Source organism: Dermacentor variabilis, chromosome 11 (genome assembly GCF_050947875.1).
Source record: "Dermacentor variabilis isolate Ectoservices chromosome 11, ASM5094787v1, whole genome shotgun sequence".
Lineage (NCBI taxonomy): Eukaryota > Metazoa > Arthropoda > Arachnida > Ixodida > Ixodidae > Dermacentor > Dermacentor variabilis.
In genome coordinates this window covers 79070700-79091253 of record NC_134578.1, presented here as the reverse complement: position 1 = coordinate 79091253, position 20554 = coordinate 79070700, and the positions used below count along the sequence as shown (strand labels likewise).

General features: G+C 42.1%; 1 protein-coding gene across 1 annotated transcript; it reads right to left on the bottom strand.

The window, feature by feature from the left end:
- Positions 1–2593: 2593 nt before the first annotated feature.
- LOC142563691 (uncharacterized) lies at positions 2594–20382 on the bottom strand. The gene is made up of 5 exons (XM_075674287.1): positions 20123–20382; positions 13402–13607; positions 8220–8323; positions 4738–4839; positions 2594–2833 (listed from the first exon to the last, which is right to left on the bottom strand). The coding sequence occupies exons 1-5, from the start codon at positions 20228–20230 to the stop codon at positions 2628–2630; spliced, it is 726 nt and encodes a 241-aa protein (XP_075530402.1). The 5' UTR covers positions 20231–20382; the 3' UTR covers positions 2594–2627.
- Positions 20383–20554: the final 172 nt, after the last annotated feature.

Sequence of the window (20554 nt, the reverse complement as noted above, 5' to 3'; positions counted from 1 at the left end):
CTTCTTGAGCGCCGCACAGTTAGGTGTGTAGCGCCCTTTTCTCGCCTCCCCTCCCTCATTTCGCTGCTCTTGCCTGCGATTTCATAAAACGTCTTCCCAAGCAATTGGCACATATAAGCTTGGCTCCATCAGAGAGAGACCGAGAGCCATGGTTGACACTGCGTGAGATCAGTGCGGGTGCAACGCTATTCCCGCAAACGACGGTTTATAACAAAAAAAAAACTTTCGGCAGAACTCATCACAAGATGACTGTCAACGGTAATGCGAATAGCGATCGACCATTGCAGCGACAGATAATATAACTGGTGTCACGTCTATTTACCGCGCGTAGTGGTAAGATTGAAACTTTCGTTGTTTCGGCTGCATGCGAAATACTTCAATATTATTCCACTTTACTATGGCACTCACCTGCCAAGGTCGCCCGTGAGCGCGGAGACCTGACGACGATTGTATGACGTTGGAGCAGTGACGGTGGAATGACCATGACGGAAAGATATCGAAGGAACGACAAAGACAATTAGCGACGACCGCTTGACGATAATGAGATGTAAATTCTTAAATTATGAAGACGGCATAACGACGACATCGTGACGACGACAACATCAATACAAAGAGATGACTGAATGATGAAGATGATGTGCAGACGAAAGTGTGACTTCAGCGGGAAGAAAATGCGGGAATGACGCCCATTGCACGTTTAATGCATCGTGACAATGCAATGGCGACGATGGCATGATAACGGGAGTATAATCGCAATTGAATGAGGACATCATCATTGCGATAGAATGACAAACAAGGAATGACGTCGATGCATCGACCAAGGTGGTGTGATGCAACGCGCTGGCAATGGGATGACAATACTGACGCGATAACGATGGTGAAACGCCAACTTGGCGACGATAGCATGACGACAGCGGTTTGGGAACAACGACGTGATGGGAGTCGGATGCGAAACTGAGATTGTGACGATGGCACTTCCACGATGACATTCCGACGACGGTATGAAACAAATCGATAACGACGACTGTGCGATGATGGTTGCAGTGACGGTGACGACATTTTGACTTTCGCGAATAAATACTAATACCCTATCAGTATGGTTATAACAATAAACGGTATTCTTTGCTACTTGGTGCTGTTTATTATCGTCATGTACATTTTCTACTATTGTTTGAGCGGGTGATCTCTGTGATAAATATTAGTAGGTAAATGAGCAGCGCTGTGTCCTACAACAAAAAAAAAACAATCAGAACTTGTTTCTGGATGCTGACTCATCTGAGAGCGAGGTGATTGATTCGTCTCCTCCATCTGACAGAAATCGGAATTGTGGCCAAGGGCCGCTAGAACACACGATGCCCTTAAGCACTGGTGGCGTTATGGAGATACAAAGAGCAATCAAGTTAAGGCTGTGTAACAGAACTATGGTTGCTAACATACATGTCAAACCTAGTCACCTTATAGGAACAACAGGCCCAAACTAGGTATCATCTAACGGACACCGCTCTATGGGGTGCGGGCGTACTACGCAATGTCAGATGTCATGTGAGCGGAAAATGTCAACTGATCAGCGCGCTGTCAAACCATGCGGCGTCGCCAACTATCACATCACACTTTTCACCGGCCTACCCAATGGCTCGACGCCAAACGTTCCAAGCAATAATTGTTAGAGCAGCTTCCAGTACATGTGTCCTACGTGTACAGTGTCTTCAATGGTGGTGGGCGGCTCTCAAACCTGGGTCTCCGTAGCGGAAGATGATGGGCATAAATTATAATTCGAAAATGCGCCGCTAAAATTGCCATGGAAGGCAAATTCGGCCTCGTGGTGCACAACTAACTAATTTACCGCAATAAATACTGTTGAGTTTTCTGGTACCGTTGACTCTACGTGTGACCGAGCGGGCCAGGCGTGTTGCTCCAGCTTCTATTAAACCGGTTCAGATGGTGCCTGGCTTTCGCTCAAACACGTCGGGCTGAGCCCGTTGTTATTATTTTTTTTTTTGTCGTGCCACCTTAGACCGTCTCTAAGCATCAAACCTAAGGGCATTTTTGGTAAATCCTTACACATAATCACCGAAAAATAGAATGTAACTGTCGCTCGCAGTTTTCAGAATGCCGCTTTCGAGAACTTCCTAAAAATAATGCCTAGAACGCCTATGCACTCTTTGCTAATTTTGCTTGAGTAAGTTTTAAAATGCGTCCTTAGTATACACGAGTGCACAAGTTCAGGGCTTCAATTTCGCAGTTTTCACAGGTGCCATAAAATTAAAGATGAAAACGTAAAACAATATATTTTTAATCACCTTCACCGATATTGCCTTTTCTGATGCGGGCGATTTCTGCATCCACTGGATATCCCCCCTGAGATGCCAAGGACACATATCTTTCGCATGCGATTGCTAATATATCCTCTGATTAACACAAAACATATAGCAGTCTAATGTTACAGCGTTGCGGTCTCGTGATGGGGGGCATACTCTAAAGGACAACTCGTTGGCTTTCATTACCCACGTGAGGCAAGACGAAATCGCTCGTTTGCCCTCATTTATTTTATATTCACTTTTTTCTGGATGTGGTGGCGATATTTCAGGTGAAGTGTATTGCTATTGGTCAGCTTTAAAAAACAGATGCTATGAGCCGGATATCTGAATCTGTCGGGCACACATCTCCGGATTGTATATGTCTTGTAGATTTGTGGTGTCGCACCATCTTTTGAAGAATTCTTCGCAAATGATTTGTTTCCTTTCGTTGTCATTTTCTTGCTTGGTTTCCCGAACATTTACGCTGATCCACAGTTCACATTGTCGCTTGCGGGGGGAGCGCTTCTGACCTGCAACTGCAAAAAACAAACCAACGAAAAAGGCAATCGAATTGGCCAGTTTAATTAGTTATGCTCCAAAGTTTTCTACAGTGGAACATTGAATGCGCGCTGGAGAATTTGCACGCCAGTGCTTTAGCCGCCTACTGCTTAGTAGCAACAGATATACAATGTAAGGTTAAGCCGCATGGCAAGAATTAAAATCGATTTCCTGAAAACAAGCTAGCAGGTATACCGCCGAAAGCTGATGTGACGTGAAGCCAACGCCGTCCGTGTGATAATAGGTTATATCAACAGTCACCATTTAGAAAAGCGTGAACAGGAAACACTCAAAGCCAACTAAAAATCTGAGCATCGTAAAAGCGGCGATAGAAAATAAACGACAAGGCACTTGCGAAAGAACCAGGGTGTTTTGGTTACTGATCCTTGTAAACGATGTGGCGGATTCGATCACATAATCATCCCACTGTTGCTGTTTTGTCTCCATTCTCCTGAATTGGGTTTCTTAACATGCGTTAACAAATGGAGCCTTCCCTGTTTAAATAGTATGAAAATGGTACAGTTTCGTGGTGTCCAGAATTGCAGCACCTGCATTTGTACTGCGATACCAAATCGGTCACTCTCGAGGGAACTTGCCATTTCCCTTAGAAACATGCAAGACGCTTGGTTGCCGATGAATTTATAGTTATTCTAATATTACTTTGCACTGTCGCCATTGTACTATTTCGGCCAAATAGCCATTTTCGTATTAAAGAATATTTTTTTTAATTCGGCCGCCCAATTTTAACACGAAGCAACAGTTCCTTTTTGGCCGCTTAGGTTTCAACTAAATGGCTGCGCCGAGGTATATCATAAGAAGCCAACAAACACTGACACTAAGGACAACATCGGGAAAATTACTTGCGCTTAATAAATGTATAAAGAAACGATAAATTAATGGAAATGAAAGTCGATGAAAACACAACTTCCCCCAGGTGGGGAACGATCTCACAACCTTCGCATTTCACGTGCGTCGCTCTACCATCTGAGCTACCGCGGCACCGTTTACCCAACCACTTGAGTATTTATGAATCCTAGTAGAACCCTGAGAGTGTTAGCCAGCGCCACCACTCACAAATTTTGGCGGCGGATGTGGAACATCCTTTCTGCCACATGCGTCACGAGAACGTCATCTTTTTGGGCGAAGGCTACCGGTCAATATACCCACAGGTGGGATCGTTCCCCACCTGCGGCAAGTTGCTTTTCTGGCGTTTCAAAGAAGCACTTGTTTACATGTTTTTCTTTATGATTTTTGAATGCAACATACCTAGGTTCAGGTACCATGACGAGTGCAGCACAAGGTTTCGGCCGAATTTGTATCACTTACTCGTAAAGAGTCTTGAAAAGGAAGGTATAGCCTACTGAAAATTGATTCATGCTTCAAATTGATTACTGCTGTCGAAAACCTTTTGATCACTTTGTAACAAGAATATCAGCTGGGCCAAAATACTATTTGGGTCCCTTCTCTAGCACAGAGCGTGTTATTTCAATAAACTACACCTCATGTAAATGAATTTAGAAAGTAGCATCAGTATTGCGAGCCTTCGAAGGCCGAAGCTTGCTGTAGAAACCTGTTAATTTGGTGTTACTGAATTGCGACGCTCTCACTGAAGGTAATAATATTTTGCAATTTGATCCACGAAATATATTTGGCCTCTCACATGATACAGTTCTTGCGAGCGCTCTCCTAAGGGCATGTATATAATGAAATAAACGTAAAAATACCGTCAGACATTCCAGCAAGCATAACAATTGAGGGAGAAATTTACATGAATTCAAACGACAATTGTTTTCGCCGAATGAAGGTAAACCGTGCGAGATATGTTACAAGATTTGATTTTCTGAAGAAACGGGCAACTTTGCGGCGTCCTTTGGGAACTTACAAGTCGTGATGAACGTCAACTGGCGGACGTCAACAACGGCACAGCGGCTGTTGCAGTACATGATACGCCAAAATGGTGGGGAAAGAGCATATCCGTATTCACCTGTGTCGGAAAAATACCAGTTTCATTTAAGTCAAACACTACTTGCAGTCTCCTGCATACGCGTTGGAGGTGGTATCTTAGTTTTCACTTTCGCAAAACTAACAGGGAGCACTTTATCAAGAGCAGGAAATCAATTTGAGATTTTTGGTAGTGTTGATCGTACAAAATAACACTAGGCGTAGGTAAGATATCAGTATAAAGAATCACCTACGTATTTTTGCGGGTTGTTTCTTTCACGTCAGCAGGCTAGTGGGCGAACTCATGGAAAACAAACAAAGAAGTGCTGTAATGCAGACTTGTATTTGCAAGTGTTAATAGCACGATTAGTAGTACCATTATACGATGCAGACATCTCAGCAGATGGTAGGAGCTTTGCGTACCTGTTGTTTTAAATCCATAATTATATTTTATTATAATTTAGCTTCTTTGTATATGGAGCGTACTTATTATTTATTGCTTTTGTGCAAAAACAATTAAACTTTATTAGGAGTTGCGATTAGTGGGTCATTTCTCAATCGTTTAACCTGTTTCGTCTATTTCAAATTAATGCAATTCGTTATTCCTCCATTTCTAGATGGTGCGTTCCAGTTTTCTAATTAGTAGAGATGTGTCTCTCCTCGGTCCTTGGCTACTTGAGGAGGGGGGGGAAGCGAAGGTTGGCACATCGAAAGTGGGCCCTATAGAGATTACGGGCGTGGTCTCTAGGATTATATTGACCAATCGCAGTCGTCATTGCTGGAGAGCATCCAGTATAAATTCCAGTGACCCACTGACAGCTATAGCAAGGTGTACCGTATTGATGGACGCCCTCGGGCGGCGTTCAAGTAATGCGCAAATCTGCCAGGATGACGCGTCGTGACTCAGCACGCAAGTCAGAAGCTTCGGGAAAGAAACATCGCCCAGACAGCTGCCGGGTGTCTCATAACGCTGGCAGGATCAGGAGTGCCGCCAAAAGCTTTGCAAGCGTCATACCTCAATGGCGCATTAACTAAGACTAAAGGCAAACAACTGGTGTTAGTCGGCGTTCATTATTAGAACACGTTGGCTTGACCTTTACTATCCCTACTGCTAAGACCTGTGCATTCACAAAGCCTATGCCAAAAGCGGAAGGCAGAAATGTGTCCAGGCTGCACTGTTGAGCTGATAAAAAAATGCCTGACAGTGCATCCTCTTCACTCGGTTGCTGTTGCAGCATTACGAACCCTACGGTTCTGAAGATTTTAGAAACCTTCGTGCTGGCTTCGTGCATTCCCCATTGAAGCGGGGCAGCATGAAAGCGCCAAAGCGCCTGGATCGTCTGAATAGTTTATATCCTGTAAAAGGGTGCCGCCACGGGAGTTGATAAAATATTTTACGGGTTTTTACGGCTGTTAGCTTGGCGATGCACAATGAAACAACCAGGACAATTAAAAACGTCATTGCGCTAAGTTATGACAAATTATACCATGCCACTCCTTGAAAATCTTTATATTCTCTAATTAGATAACGCGATGGGGGTTGCCATTGATTCTGATATGACATCAGTTATACAGTGAATTATTGTAACATAAAGCTACATGGACAAGCTTCTCGTTTTGTGTGCCATCATTCAAAGATAAATACATACATGGTCCTCAAACTTAAAAGGAAGAATAATTTCAATACGCACCTGTAGCAACCACATCAAATATGCTTCAACGGAAGGTTTATTTACTTTGGCGAACATGATTTTAATCCAGAAAAAAAGCATCATTAAACGCATAATAAATAAAATTTTCGTGAGTAACTTTCTGGCTCTAACCGTTAAGACACTTTTTATATGTGGACAACTTCAGTTTGATTTTCTTGAGGCACATTTGCCCCAAGATGTTCATGAAGAAATTGGACATTCAGTGACCCATTTTTGAATTCAGGGAGTTTCATCTAAACACAACAGCAAGCCTGACAATGACGCTGCGCCGTTAGCGACGGAAATTCCATCCATCTGTTAACATTGATGACCATTAAACATATATATATATATTCAAGTATAGGTTTGTGCAATTCGTCTACGCTGCATGTTAAACATAAACATAACAGTGGTGCCTACACAGGCAAGAACATATATGTGTCGGATTTCAGAACGTTAGCAATATTTATGTAACTGGTAATAGTTCATCATTTATTGCAGTTTTATTGCGAGCAATTCTTCTCCGGGTCAATTCACTTTTTGACATGCATCCGGGGGTTTTCGTGGTGTGATAAAGGAGGTAGTGCAAGTCTTAAAATTTCAGCCAGTAGGAAAAAAAATAGAGAGAACTTGGTGTCTAGAGTTGGCATAGATGCGTTCAGGCTGAATGTCAATAAAGCTTCGTGCGCCGAAAGCAAGTGTTTAGAAATACACAACTATCCCTGACATCGTAAAGGGCTTTGTACAAAATGCAGGGCACCGCCTGCTCTAGATTTCAGTCGCACTTGAGCTAGTGTGAAAATTCCGAAAACTGCGTTCCCGCTCTTCACGAAATGCTCCCCGAACACTGCGTACCGACGCAAGTTAAAATCGTTTACCGCAAAAGTGACCGTGTAATCTGCGTGTGTTAGTTGAATAAACTTCAACTGTTAGAGACGCCCATTACATTTGATCCACTCCGGGCGCCTACATATCTCTAGCTAAGCTAATATTATTATATATATTATATAATATTATATATATATATATATATATATATATATATATATATATACATATATATATATATATATATATATATATATATATATATATATATATATATATATATATCATGGTTCATTGCGGCGTTTCTTTACTCGAACTTTCGGCTGAAGGACCGCAATTAATCAGGGTTTGTGTAGAGTAGCCTACATGAGCTTCTTGCTTTGCCAGTTTTAGCTGTGGGTGGAGACAACGCACGTTGTCAGTCAGGTTTGCTATTGTAAAGCGGAAAGAAACCGCTTGCTACAGTTCGAAAAGTGCAAAATTATGAAAAATATTATTCGAAAAGGTAAGAAGGGAATGTAGGAAAAAATACAAATAGAAGATATACCAGGCTACAAACATTCTGCACAGAAACATCATATACACACTCTTACAAAGGCCGGTTATCTGGCTGAAACGTCCCATTCTGCCACTATTTCTGTAAGTAACCTATGAACGAATACAGACCGGCTGAATTTATATATATATATATATATATATATAGTTCCACAAGATGAGTGTACACATCTGCAGTGAAACTAAGGTTAGCAATGCGCAGCCGCATCAATAGATTTCGGGAACTGGTAGAAGTATGAATCTATTCATCAAGTCATCACCACGGTGGTAAGACTATTTATTTAGTAATTTAAAATTCTATTTGCAAATCAATTTACCACATACTCATAGTATTTTTGCGTGTACTTACGCATCACAGTCGTTGGATTCACAAAGTCCAAACCTGTCTTTCGTAAGCTTGCTCCTCCTTTGAGTTTACGCGCATAGAAATGTAACTGAAATATTGCAATGGGCCTGAAACGATAAAGAAAACGTCAGTTTCAGTTTAAACGTCAGCGTACCTTACAGCTTTTTTTCAGACAGTTTGAAAATGTATATGTAATACCTTTCGCCAGCCTTCAGAAATCTATATTGCAGCTGCCTCCTTCACGCGTCTGTGAGCAGAAAGTATGTTTCTGTGCCCTGAGTAGCAATCTGGAAAACAGCGACTGCTAAAGAAGCGCCGTAATTAGCGCTGCCGAATAATTGCAGCTTAATTGTACGCTACGCTGCAGATATGCCTCTTGTTCTAATTGGCAGAGCGCAGCCGTTATTTCTAAATAACCATCCAGGCACCGTAGGCGAGGTTTCTACGTCACCAGGATGTTCCGTAAAAGTTCAAGTGCGTTAAGCTTCCATCGCACACCATATGCTGTGGCTACGAGGGTGAGAGGTGAAAGACGATAGCAGAATGATTGATGCACGCAATCGTGTTCTGCGCGATGCATTCTAACTCACATCATCAGTGTTTACAAGGCAGAAGGGATGGTGGAGGCAAGGTAAGGGCCTGGTACCGCAATCGAGCGCGCGCTATGTGGAATGGGTGAGCGTGCGTCTAGACTTCTGGCATTGCCGTGGCAGCGCAGAGCGGCCTGCGCGGCTGAGTGCATAGACGGTCCGCACACCTTGTCTTGCAGGGGTTTCACCGTGCTTGCAATGCTTCGGCGAGCCGAGATAGTTGTTGGGCTCGTTTCCATGGTCTTCCTCCGCGCCTAGTTGGCTTTGCCAGGAACAACAATTAAGAAAAAGGAGCAACTAATTCACTAAATGCCGATATAGGTCACTAGCTGAGGATCAAAGCAAACTCGTAGTCAGCATAATCACGGTCAACCGCCTTAACTAAGACGTAATACTTCTAACCGTCATACTTGTCCAGTGTAATTCGCAATCACGCTCACCAACATCAGACCACATCTTACAAATTTGTGTTGAGGCTCGCCATAGTAAGAGTGAGATTTTAATTCGATTGCAAGCTTTTTACAGAACGTAACGCGAATTGCGGTAATGCTGTATATAAGCATGCGCATGCACCTAACCCCTTTCACGTCAACTTTATTTACTGGGCTTTCCATTGCGAAATGGTAACCGCGTTGGGTTTCTATGCTGAAGGAATCACGTTCAAAGTTAGTCGTTGGAACTACAGGAGGCACTAGGTACCTATATATTACCCATCAACTTGGGTCAGTGGGTGTGGCTCTCATATTTAATAATAATTTTACTGCGACCTGAACATTTTCTAGTTATCTAGTACAAACAATAAACTTTTAAGCCTATTTCTCATGCCATATGCCACCTGTGCAGAGGAACAATGACAATCGCTGTGGGTTCCTGCCCAATAATTCGTTTAGCGCCAACATAGATCAGTGGATATGCACGACAATGAACCTCTCTCACGCAAACTTGGCTGACATGACATGTGTCTCTGGGTATGTACCTGTTTTCATGTAATCATCATAAAAACAAACCGTCCCCAATTGCGCTCACATCACAAGATTACAGTCAATCACATAAGAGTCGCCAAACGATTACAATGAATGAATTTGCTGCCAATTTTTTTTCTGATTCAGGTTATACTTCGCAGGACAATTCTTGTAGTACATCATTTGCAATTTCAACGCCACATTGTATGACAGAGAAATGAATGTTTTGCACAATTTTATATCTTAAGTGACGCTGAACAAATTCCGTCCTGACGTTTGGATACTTTCACCTTGCTATTTTTCACTCATCAGTTTATTTTTTTAACTGAGGTAATTTTCTAAAAACTTAAGTTACGAGTACTTTCCTGATTAATAAGGAAATAGCTGGTAACATACAGGAATTCTATAGCATTAACGAGAAGGTGGCAGGTCTTGTTGTGAAACCTAATAAGAGGTACAAATTGAAGGTGGTACAAGTCTATGCCCCCGCATGCAGTCATGATGACCAGGAAATCGAAAGCTTTTATGAAGACGTGGAATCGACGATGGGTAAAGTCAAAACAAAATACACTATACTGATGGGCGACTTCAATGCCAGGGTATGCAAGAAGCAGGCTGGAGACAAGTCAGTGGGGGAATATGGCATAGGCTCTAGGAATAGCAGAGGAGAATTATTAGTAGAGTTTGCAGAACAGAATAATATGCGGATAATGAACACCTTTTTCCGCAAGCGGGTTAGTCGAAAGTGGACGTGGAGGAGCCCGAATGGTGAGACTAGAAATGAAATAGACTTCATACTCTGCGCGAACCCTGGCATCATACAAGATGTAGACGTGCTCGGCAAGGTACGCTGCAGTGACCATAGGATGGCAAGAACTCGAATTAGCCTAGACTTGAGGAGGGAACGGAAGAAACTGGTACACAAGAAGCCAATCAATGAGTTAGTGGTAAGAGGGAAACTAGAGGAATTCCGGATCAAGCTACAGAACAGGTATTCGGCTTTAACTCAGGAAGAGGACCTTAGTGTTGAAGCAATGAACGACAATCTCATGGGCATCATTAAGGAGTGCGCAATAGAAGTCGGTGGTAACGCCGTTAGACAGGAAACCAGTGCGCTATCGCGGGAGACGAAAGATCTGATCAAGAAACGCCAATGTATGAAAGCCTCTAACCCTACAGCTAGAATAGAACTGGCAGAACTTTCCAAGTTAATCAACAAGCGTAAGACAGCAGACATCAGAAACTATAATATGGATAGAATTGAACAGGCTCTCAGGAACGGAGGAAGCCTAAAAACCCTGAAGAAGAAACTAGGAATAGGCAAGAATCAGATGTGTGCGTTAAGAGACAAAGCCGGCAATATCGTTACTAATATGGATGAGATAGTTCAAGTGGCTGAGGAGTTCTATAGAGATTTATACAGTACCACTGGCACCCACGACGATAGTGGAAGAGAGAATAACCTAGAGGAATTCGAAATCCCACAGGTAACGCCGGAAGAAGTAAAGAAAGCCTTGGGAGCTATGCAAAGGGGGAAGGCAGCTGGGGAGGATCAGGTAACAGCAGATCTGTTGAAAGATGGTGGTCAGATTGTTCTAGAGAAACTGGCCACCCTGTATAGGCAATGCCTCATAACCTCGAGCGTACCGGAGTCTTGGAAGAACGCTAACATAATCCTAATCCATAAGAAAGGGGACGCCAAAGACTTGAAAAACTATAGACCGATCAGCTTACTGTCCGTCGCCTACAAAGTATTTACTAAGGTAATCGCAAATAGGATCAGGAACGCCTTAGACTTCTGTCAACCAAATGACCAGGCAGGATATCGTAAAGGCTACTCAACAATAGACCATATTCACACTATCAATCAAGTGATAAAGAAATGTGCAGAATATAACCAACCCTTATATATAGCTTTCATTGATTACGAGAAAGCGTTTGATTCAGTCGAAACCTCAGCAGTCATGGAGGCATTACGCAATCAGGGTGTAGATGAGCCATATGTAAAGATACTGGAAGATATCTATAGCGGCTCCACAGCCACCGTAGTCCTCCACAAAGAAAGCAACAAAATCCCTATAAAGAAAGGCGTCAGACAGGGAGATACGATATCTCCAATGCTATTCATAGCATGTTTACAGGAGGTATTCAGAGGCCTGGAGTGGGAAGAATTGGGGATAAAAGTTGATGGAGAATACCTTAGCAACTTGCGATTCGCTGATGATATTGCCTTGCTTAGTAACTCAGGAGACCAATTGCAATGCATGCTCACTGACCTGGAGAGGCAAAGCAGAAGGGTGGGTCTGAAAGTTAATCTGCAGAAAACTAAAGTATTGTTTAACAGTCTCGGAAGAGAACAGCAGTTTACAATAGGTAGCGAGGCACTGGAAGTGGTAAGGGAATACATCTACTTAGGACAGGTAGTGACCACGGATCCGGATCATGAGACTGAAATAACCAGAAGAATAAGAATGGGCTGGGGTGCGTTTGGCAGGCATTCTCAAATCATGAACAGTAGGTTGCCGCTATTCGTCAAAAGGAAAGTGTATAACAGCTGTGTGTTACCAGTACTCACATATGGGGCAGAAACCTGGAGGCTTACGAAAAGGGTGCTGCTGAAATTGAGGACGACACAACGAGCTATGGAAAGAAGAATGATGGGTGTAACGTTAAGGGATAAGAAAAGAGCAGATTGGGTGAGGCAACAAACGCGGGTAAACGACATCTTAGTTGAAATCAAGAAAAAGAAATGGGCATGGGCCGGACATGTAATGAGGAGGGAAGATAACCGATGGTCACTAAGGGTTACGGACTGGATTCCAAGGGAAGGGATGCGTAGCAGGGCGCGGCAGAAAGTTAGGTGGGCGGATGACATTAAGACGTTTGCAGGGACAACATGGCCACAATTAGTACATGACCGGGGTAGTTGGAGAAGTATGGGAGAGGCCTTTGCCCTGAAGTGGGCGTAACTAGGCTGATGATGATGATGATGATGATGACTTTCATACCTCCTTCATTAACATATTTTTCATTGTTGTTTCAGTTATGGTGTCTCCTCGTTCGTGTAGTATTCGGAATTTCACTTCCTTCTTTTCCAGTCTACCTGTGAACTCTGAATAAAAGTTTCTTTCACTCTACCTCCGGCCGTAGAATTTTTTGCTCGGGCCCCTAGTACGCTCGACTCCATGGCTAAACATCGTCATCATTATCATCATCATCATTATTGTCGAACTGCGTGGCCGGATGATTTGATGTCGTTAATCAGGCCATGAATTTAGGAGGGCTTGTCGAGGAAACTGGCTAACTATCGGCGCAATGCACCGATATCTTGTAGGGGAAATGTAGGCGATGAAAGTGAAGAACTATAAGCAAAAGTGCCAAAGCTTTATTTCTTTTTTTACGCCAGCACATTCAATTCTATAATCTCGGTGCCTTCTACTGCTTCTGTTTACAAACTGCAACTCGGATGGGCAGCTGTTCGTCGAATTAAATGATGTACCGTCTAGGTAAATGTACTAATATGCTAGAAGTGAACGCGTATGTGTGGAGAAGAATAATGAGAGTTTTGGCAAAGATCTCACGTCCTCTTTTAGTAGAAGCATTGAGTCCTGAGAAATTTTTGTATTCTCTTACCAATAAGAAGTGTTGTCTGCAGTATTTTCAGGATGCAGCTTAAACGTGGAGCTCAAGTTGCGATAAGTGAACGTCGCATTCAGCGCATGTCGCGTCCTATCTATCTTGGGCGGAAATGGAACCATGATACACATGGAGTTGTTGAGCCCCCCAGTGACATTGTAGGTCCTCTTCAACATCACGAATCGTAGGCGACGTGCAAAAAACTGCAATGGTGAAAAAGACAACAAGTAATCAAAAAGTCCCTGATGACATGATCAACACAGTTGACATTTTCATTCAACTTTACTTGCGCGGGAAAGCTTAACATGTAGAACTTGAAAAATACAGTGTTAAAAAAATAGTGCTGTGAAAAGAACATATACTGTTAGTCTTGTCTCGTCGGGGTCCTATATTACGTGGTGCTTTATTCAAGTTCAGTAAATACAGACCAACCCAACACAATACCCCATTAAATATTTTATAGGGACCGTCGAATATTTCAGTTGCTGAATAAAATTTGATAAAAATATTCTTTAAATGAAACTTCCAAATTATGAGTTGAAAATAGATTTTGTTAAGACCGAAAAATGCGATATAATGTTTTGATAAAGCCTCAGAAAAGAAGGGGCTTCGTGACCCGACTTGCGTTACTTCTTCACAGGCACTATTGAATGTATGTAATCCTGTTAGCAAATAAACCCCTGTAAGTAAGAGCTTGTAAGTGAAAAACAGCTCTCTATTGTTATATTGTGCACCATGAAAATAAGAGTAAAGAGAGAAAGGAACAGCTTGCACCTGATGCACGAATAGTGTTGGGTTCGTGAAAGGTGAAAGATGTCATACTATATTTCTTTAAATAGTTTAAACTGGACAAGAACACGATGTGTATGGTTAAGTGATAAGTTGCTCTGCCTAAATTCAGGAAACAAACTCACATAGAGGTTGGCTAAAAGTGAGGCATCAATTGTGAAAGGCAAAATTATTCAGCACAATGTATCCGCACTGGGTGTTTGCTCAGAATCCGGTGTCCCTAGCCAAGAGCGACTGATCGAATGCGGCAGAATTGTTTGAAACATTCCCCACTTCTGTCATTTCCTCGCCTTTTAGACTCCAATAACTGCCTATGTGCCTTGTATATTCTCAAGAAATGAATCTTCGACAATTTAGAATATCAGATTCCCAAATAGCATACGAATTCAATCGCACTAACTATGAGACTGGTATTTAAAATTCGAATACTGTTAGGAAAAATTAGAAAACAGGTGCGAGTTTTCACTTATTTTGGTTATGTTTTCACAATCCTCCTTGCGGACAGAAAGAAACTAGTAGAGTACTAACCACGTTTGAGTTGTTTCTCTTTTGTAATTTATCTCTTATTGTCAACGCACAGCGACAGGGCCACAGAACAGGTCGCCATTAGTCTAATTAAAAAGTATGTCGTTATGCGGTGTCCTGTTACTAGAGAACTTATAGTTGCGCTCCTCTTATCCGCATTGGGATTGTGACTTTATCAATATTTTACAATTGCACCCTTGTTAAGACATACTTATGGGCTCCGTAAAGGTGAACTTTAATATTCACGGTCACTTTGACATTTCGCAAAACAGAAGGGCGTAGTGTTAATATCTTTGGCGTTAGAAACCACCTGGCCAAGAAGTGAGTGCAAGTAACAGCAGACCAGGCTTATATACTCAGACGCCTTTTCATTATAACTGCACGTGAACCTGCAAGCAATATAAAAGATTACGTGAAATATTTCTTGATAAATTATTGCTTGCCACGTATACCTAAAGACAGATTGTGTGTCCTAAGGATGCATGCTGTCAAGGTTTGTGAATATCTAAACCAACAAGTCCTTAAAGGATACATAGTAGAAGGTCGCAAGGCCGAGGCGGTGTCCGTCTGCTATGGTTGAAGCTCTTACACTCGTGGTCACTTGTTCACTAATGCAGTAGTCTAACGTACTATAACAAACAATATGGAAGGCTGCACAACAGCGCATGTTACAGGTTGAAAAAGATAATTATTTCAGCAATACACCGCAGGCACTGTTGGAAACTTTGGTTCTTTGGTTTGGTTTGAGCACGAAGGCCCGTACAGGAGTAAGGCGAAGCACTTTACGTCATCTTTTGTTCGAACGGCATGATGTTATCTAGAATACAAGCAGGAAGTCTGCGGCAGCATGACTCTGATATTTCCTTTAGATATCGAAAACACCGCAATCGTAGTCAAGTGCACCGCTAAATATTTGTGGTGTGAGAATGGCTATACGCAATGAGGGTCAGAAATGGAGCGTAGACAGAAATTACCGTTGATGGGGCCTATGTGCTGCACAGCCTCTCCCACACTCCTTATCTTGACAGCATGGTGCTACTCGCACTGATGAAACGAAGTGGGATGACGGGAATGACATCGGTGAAGCTAACGACGCGTCCCTTCTTTCCAGTTCATGTTTTTTTTTCTGGTATGGTGTGTGCGTCATCGCTAGGCACAATTTATATTCCTAGCAGCAGGTTCAAATAGTACCATTTTAGGAATTCGTCGTCTATTCATATTCAACCGTCCTTAACATTTTCTGCAAATTTCGATTTCAATGTGTTCAACTTTTTTCGCCACTACACTACTGCTAAGCCCTTAAGTAAACAATTTCAATATTTCATAGGTCCTGACTAAACTTGCCAAGGTTGAGGACTGGGCGTGTTGGTATAGCATATTATAGGCTCGATTGCGCAACATTTGGACGACACACAGAGGAAAAAAACACACACCACAGAACGCTAAGACAATTAAAAGGGCCCATTGAAGTGGAGACGAAACTTGCCAAGGTTGAGGACTGGGCATGTTGGTATAGCATATTAGAGGCTCTATAAGCGCTCTGTGGTGTGTGTTTCTCTTCTGTGTGTGTCGTCCAAATGTTGCGCAATCGAGCCTGTAATATCCTGACTAAAATTAGGCATTGGAGCACAAACAAAATTTGAGCCTACTATCGAGTAAAGATACCAGGTTTAAGCACGCTAATATAGCTTTGGGAACAAGATCGAAGAAAAAAATATTAAACGAATGGCAATCCAACGTGCAACACAGAGACAACGAGACGCAAAGACAAGAAGGAACATCGTAAAAATTGAACTGACACCTGAAAGTATATTTCGAACGATATCGTAATATTTAAAAGCACCGTTCAAAGGCATGAAAACATGTATGAGTTCTCTTCTTACCCAGGCACATGGAACCATGAGATCCGAATTGCGATAACCGTAATATAGATCAACTGTATTCTAGGTAAGCTAAACATCAATTTTGTTTTGAACGAGCTGTCAATTTTTTGTATTTTTGCTGTCATTCTGTCATTCTTTGCGTACGACCCAGCGACTAACAGTATTACGGAAGTTGAACTGTCAGTCACTACTCGTGAACTAAACGGTGCTGTTGGTAGTTCGACAGCACACAGATTGCTACGTGACACTTCCCCATAGAAATAAGCGAGGGAACGTGATGTTCCGTTATGACACAGTTAGGTCGGTGCTCCAGGCTTGGCCTTTCAAACCTGCGACTCGCGCAGCCTTCCTAAACACGTCGACACTTTGAACTCTTGATTCATGTGACGCTGATATCATTGCCGCAACTGAAACCTGGCTGCATCCAAACATTAATGATCGTGATGCTTTCTCGAGCGTCTCACAATTTGCAATTTATCAATGCGATCTCATGTTGCGCGTTGGCGGCGGCGTACTGCTAGCCATAAAGAAGCATGTATTGTCGCTGCTTACCGCTGTGATCTCTCAAATAGAAAACATTTGTTCAGTTGCCGAGCTAGGTTATCGCAAATTTATATTTTGTGCGTGTTTTCATTTGCCTTCGCACGCGAGGGACGTTCTCAGTAAGTTACGTGACCTACTAATCACTATTAACACTCAATTTCCAAACACTCCATTCTTTCTATGGGTGATTTTCATATCCCAAGCATACAATGGTTTTCAGTTGCGCCTGCAGATCATCCCCCAGCTGCAAAATCTAACAAATTTTTTGAATCCATGCTCATTGTTTGCGCTTTCACAACTGGCCTGCAAGTCAACCAGGCTTGCAAATGGGACAGCCAACACGTCAGATTTAATACTAACGTCATGCCCTGAACTTGCGTCTAATATTTTGTACTTACGTCGTTTAGGTGACCACCTACTTCAGCAATTTAATATTAACACGATCTCAAGGAAGCACGCGAGTTCTAAACTTATGTTAGATTACGATATAGCAAACTTTCAGTCAATTAACAATAAAATATCGAATTTTCTCGAATTATTCTTTAATAATTTCGATAACCGGCCTGCTGATGATAACTGGCAACTTTTGAAAACTAAACTTCACGAAATCGTACAGAAGTGAATCCTCTTGCGCAAGCTCTCCTCCAATATCAACGCTCCTTAGTTCTACGCTCCCTTAAAGCGCCTGCGAAATAGAATAAAGCGGGCATACCGTGCCACTCAGACTTGTGACACGCATTGCAATGCCTACCCTACTGCTAACGGTATGTACGTCTCGCTACCAGCTCTAGCTAGAACTAAATTTCTTCACGAAACGTTGCCTGCCATGTCAACTTACAATCTCTTAAAGTTTTGGTGCATTACTAACCCTTCCATTCAAATTATTATCAACCTTGTTAACGATACCGGTGCTATTATGTCAGATGACGAGTGTTCCTCCACTCTTAATAAAGCTTTCCCAATAACTAACCTACCACTCCCACCGTCCTACCCCGAATACCGTCCTATAATCCCAAGGATTATCGAGTAATGCGGTGCTGCTACGGAAATAGATTCACTAAACCTTTCTTTCTCGCCTGGAACAGACATCATTAATTAGAAAAATGTAAAAAAAACACCATCTCCTATTTGACATTATTCTTTCGAAAGTATTTGAGCAGTCTCGTGACATCCACCATAACTGCGCTTACTGGTTGCGCGGGAAGGTCATTCCACTCCATAAGTATGGTAATAACACTTTGCCTAACAATTATCGCCCCATCTCCTTAACCAGCATTCCCTCAAAAATGTGTAAAATATTCTGTCTTCTGAAGATACGTAATTTCTAGAATCAATCTTATCTTATTCTTCTTCCCAACACCCAGCTTTCGAAAATCCCCCTCTTCTTAAACCCAGCTTGTCTCATTCACCCCAAACTACACCTAATTTTGGATCGTACTTCCATGGCCGATTGTATTTTGCTTGATTACTCAAAGGCATTCGAAAAAATATGTGACAAACTACTTCTTTTTAAGTTAAACAAAATTAATATAGATACAACTTTTCTTAAGTAGCTTGAGCAGTTCTTAACTAACCGTCTTCATTTTGTTCAATGCAATGGTCACAGATCATCTGCTAAATCTTTCCATTCTGGGCTTCCACAGGGCTTCCACTGCTTTCGGTCACCTGATGATCCAAATATGTATTCACCACTGGCCTGATTGTGTTTCTTCTAATATTCTTTTATTTGGTGATGACTGCGTCATTTTCCGTCAAATTTGCAACGATAACGACACTAATGCCCTTCAAACTGACCTTGACACCATATGCAACTGGTGTGACACCTGGCTTATGCAACTAAATCCTAACAAGTGCTAAGTTGTGCGCGTAACTGGAAACTCATCTACATCCCGCTGCTATTGCCTCAATGATGTTATCCTGGAGCCTGTTGCTTCCTACCGCTATCTCAGCGGGAACATAACATCATTCCTCAACTATACTATACACACAAGTATCACGATTAACAAAGCTAACCGCAGGCTAGGTTACCTCCGTCAAAACTTCTCTGCCCCTTTCTCTCTGAAACTACTTCATTACAAAACACTAGTCAGAAAAAAACTTGGATACGCGTCTTCAATATAGGATCCTTTTTCTAAAACTCTCGTTACTGCACTTGAACTTGTCAGCAATAACGGCGCTAGATTTATCACCGCCAACTATCATCGCACAACTAGCATCACTGAATTAAGAAACACACTCGAACTCAATCCACTTGCTTCCCACCCCAAGCGCTCGCGCCTGTAATTGTATTACTATATCTATTATCGCACTTCACAGCTACGTCCTCACTTAATGTCCCCATCATCCTACACGTCTTCACACATAACCAGTGTCAACAAAGTCGGTATTGCGCCGTGCCGAACGAAAACATACCTTGACTCTTCCATACCGCGTACTTCTAAGGAATGGAAAGGCTTTCCCAGATCAATTGACTGCATTCAAGACCCTGTTAGTTTTCGCGCACTCGTATCCATAACTGTGCCATAAATAGTTCTCACCTTAGCTGTTATTTCAACATGTAGTTCTACTTTTATTTCTACACCCTACTAGCTCTCATTGTATAATAAGGAACTTACATTTTGTATAGGTTATGTTTCCCGTATAATTTACTCTGTTATCATGTACCATTCCCCTCTTTAACGCCTCCGGGCCTTGAGGGTAGTAATAAAGAATAAATAAAAATAAATAAATTAATTATTCATATCAGTGTATTGCAGTGCTCATTCACGTATTCTGAGGTTATAAACACACTGATAATTGTGTTCATTTCGTTAATTTTAGACCTTACTATTTGGCTTTTTAGTAGGACAAACAAGTACGCACGTGTGCTCTTGGACAAACGGCCTGTATTCCCTAAGCCATCTAATTAGCTGGGGATTCTGCGCTAAAATGTTGCTGCTAATCAACAATAATATAAAGAAGATAATATAATTACTTACGTGCCAGCCATCTCTTACTATTGAATTTTCCATGAGTTCAGTGCTACCCTTTCCGCATTGCGCTTCGCTGATTGAAAAGTAGATAACGAGCAAAGCATGAATTAACATAATAATGCTCACATCCACCTAAACCGGTGCTCTCCCTAAAAGAAACTGGCTGCGTCTTTTCGCTGTGGAAACCTCGCCTTCCGATTCTCCGCACTTTTCTCGTGCATTGTCTGCATGGGTCCTGCGCCTAGGCAGCATATTATGAGTATGACGCTGAAATGCTTCTGTATTTATGAACAGAGTGCCAACTAATAAAGTAAAAAAAACGACGTCTCCATTGGCTGTTGAGAGCCTGCTTTGTTCTTATTCGTAGCATTTGCTAGTAGGCAGCGCAGGTGGATAAAGAAGACCTCCCATGATATATTTTTCGGCTCAAAACTAACC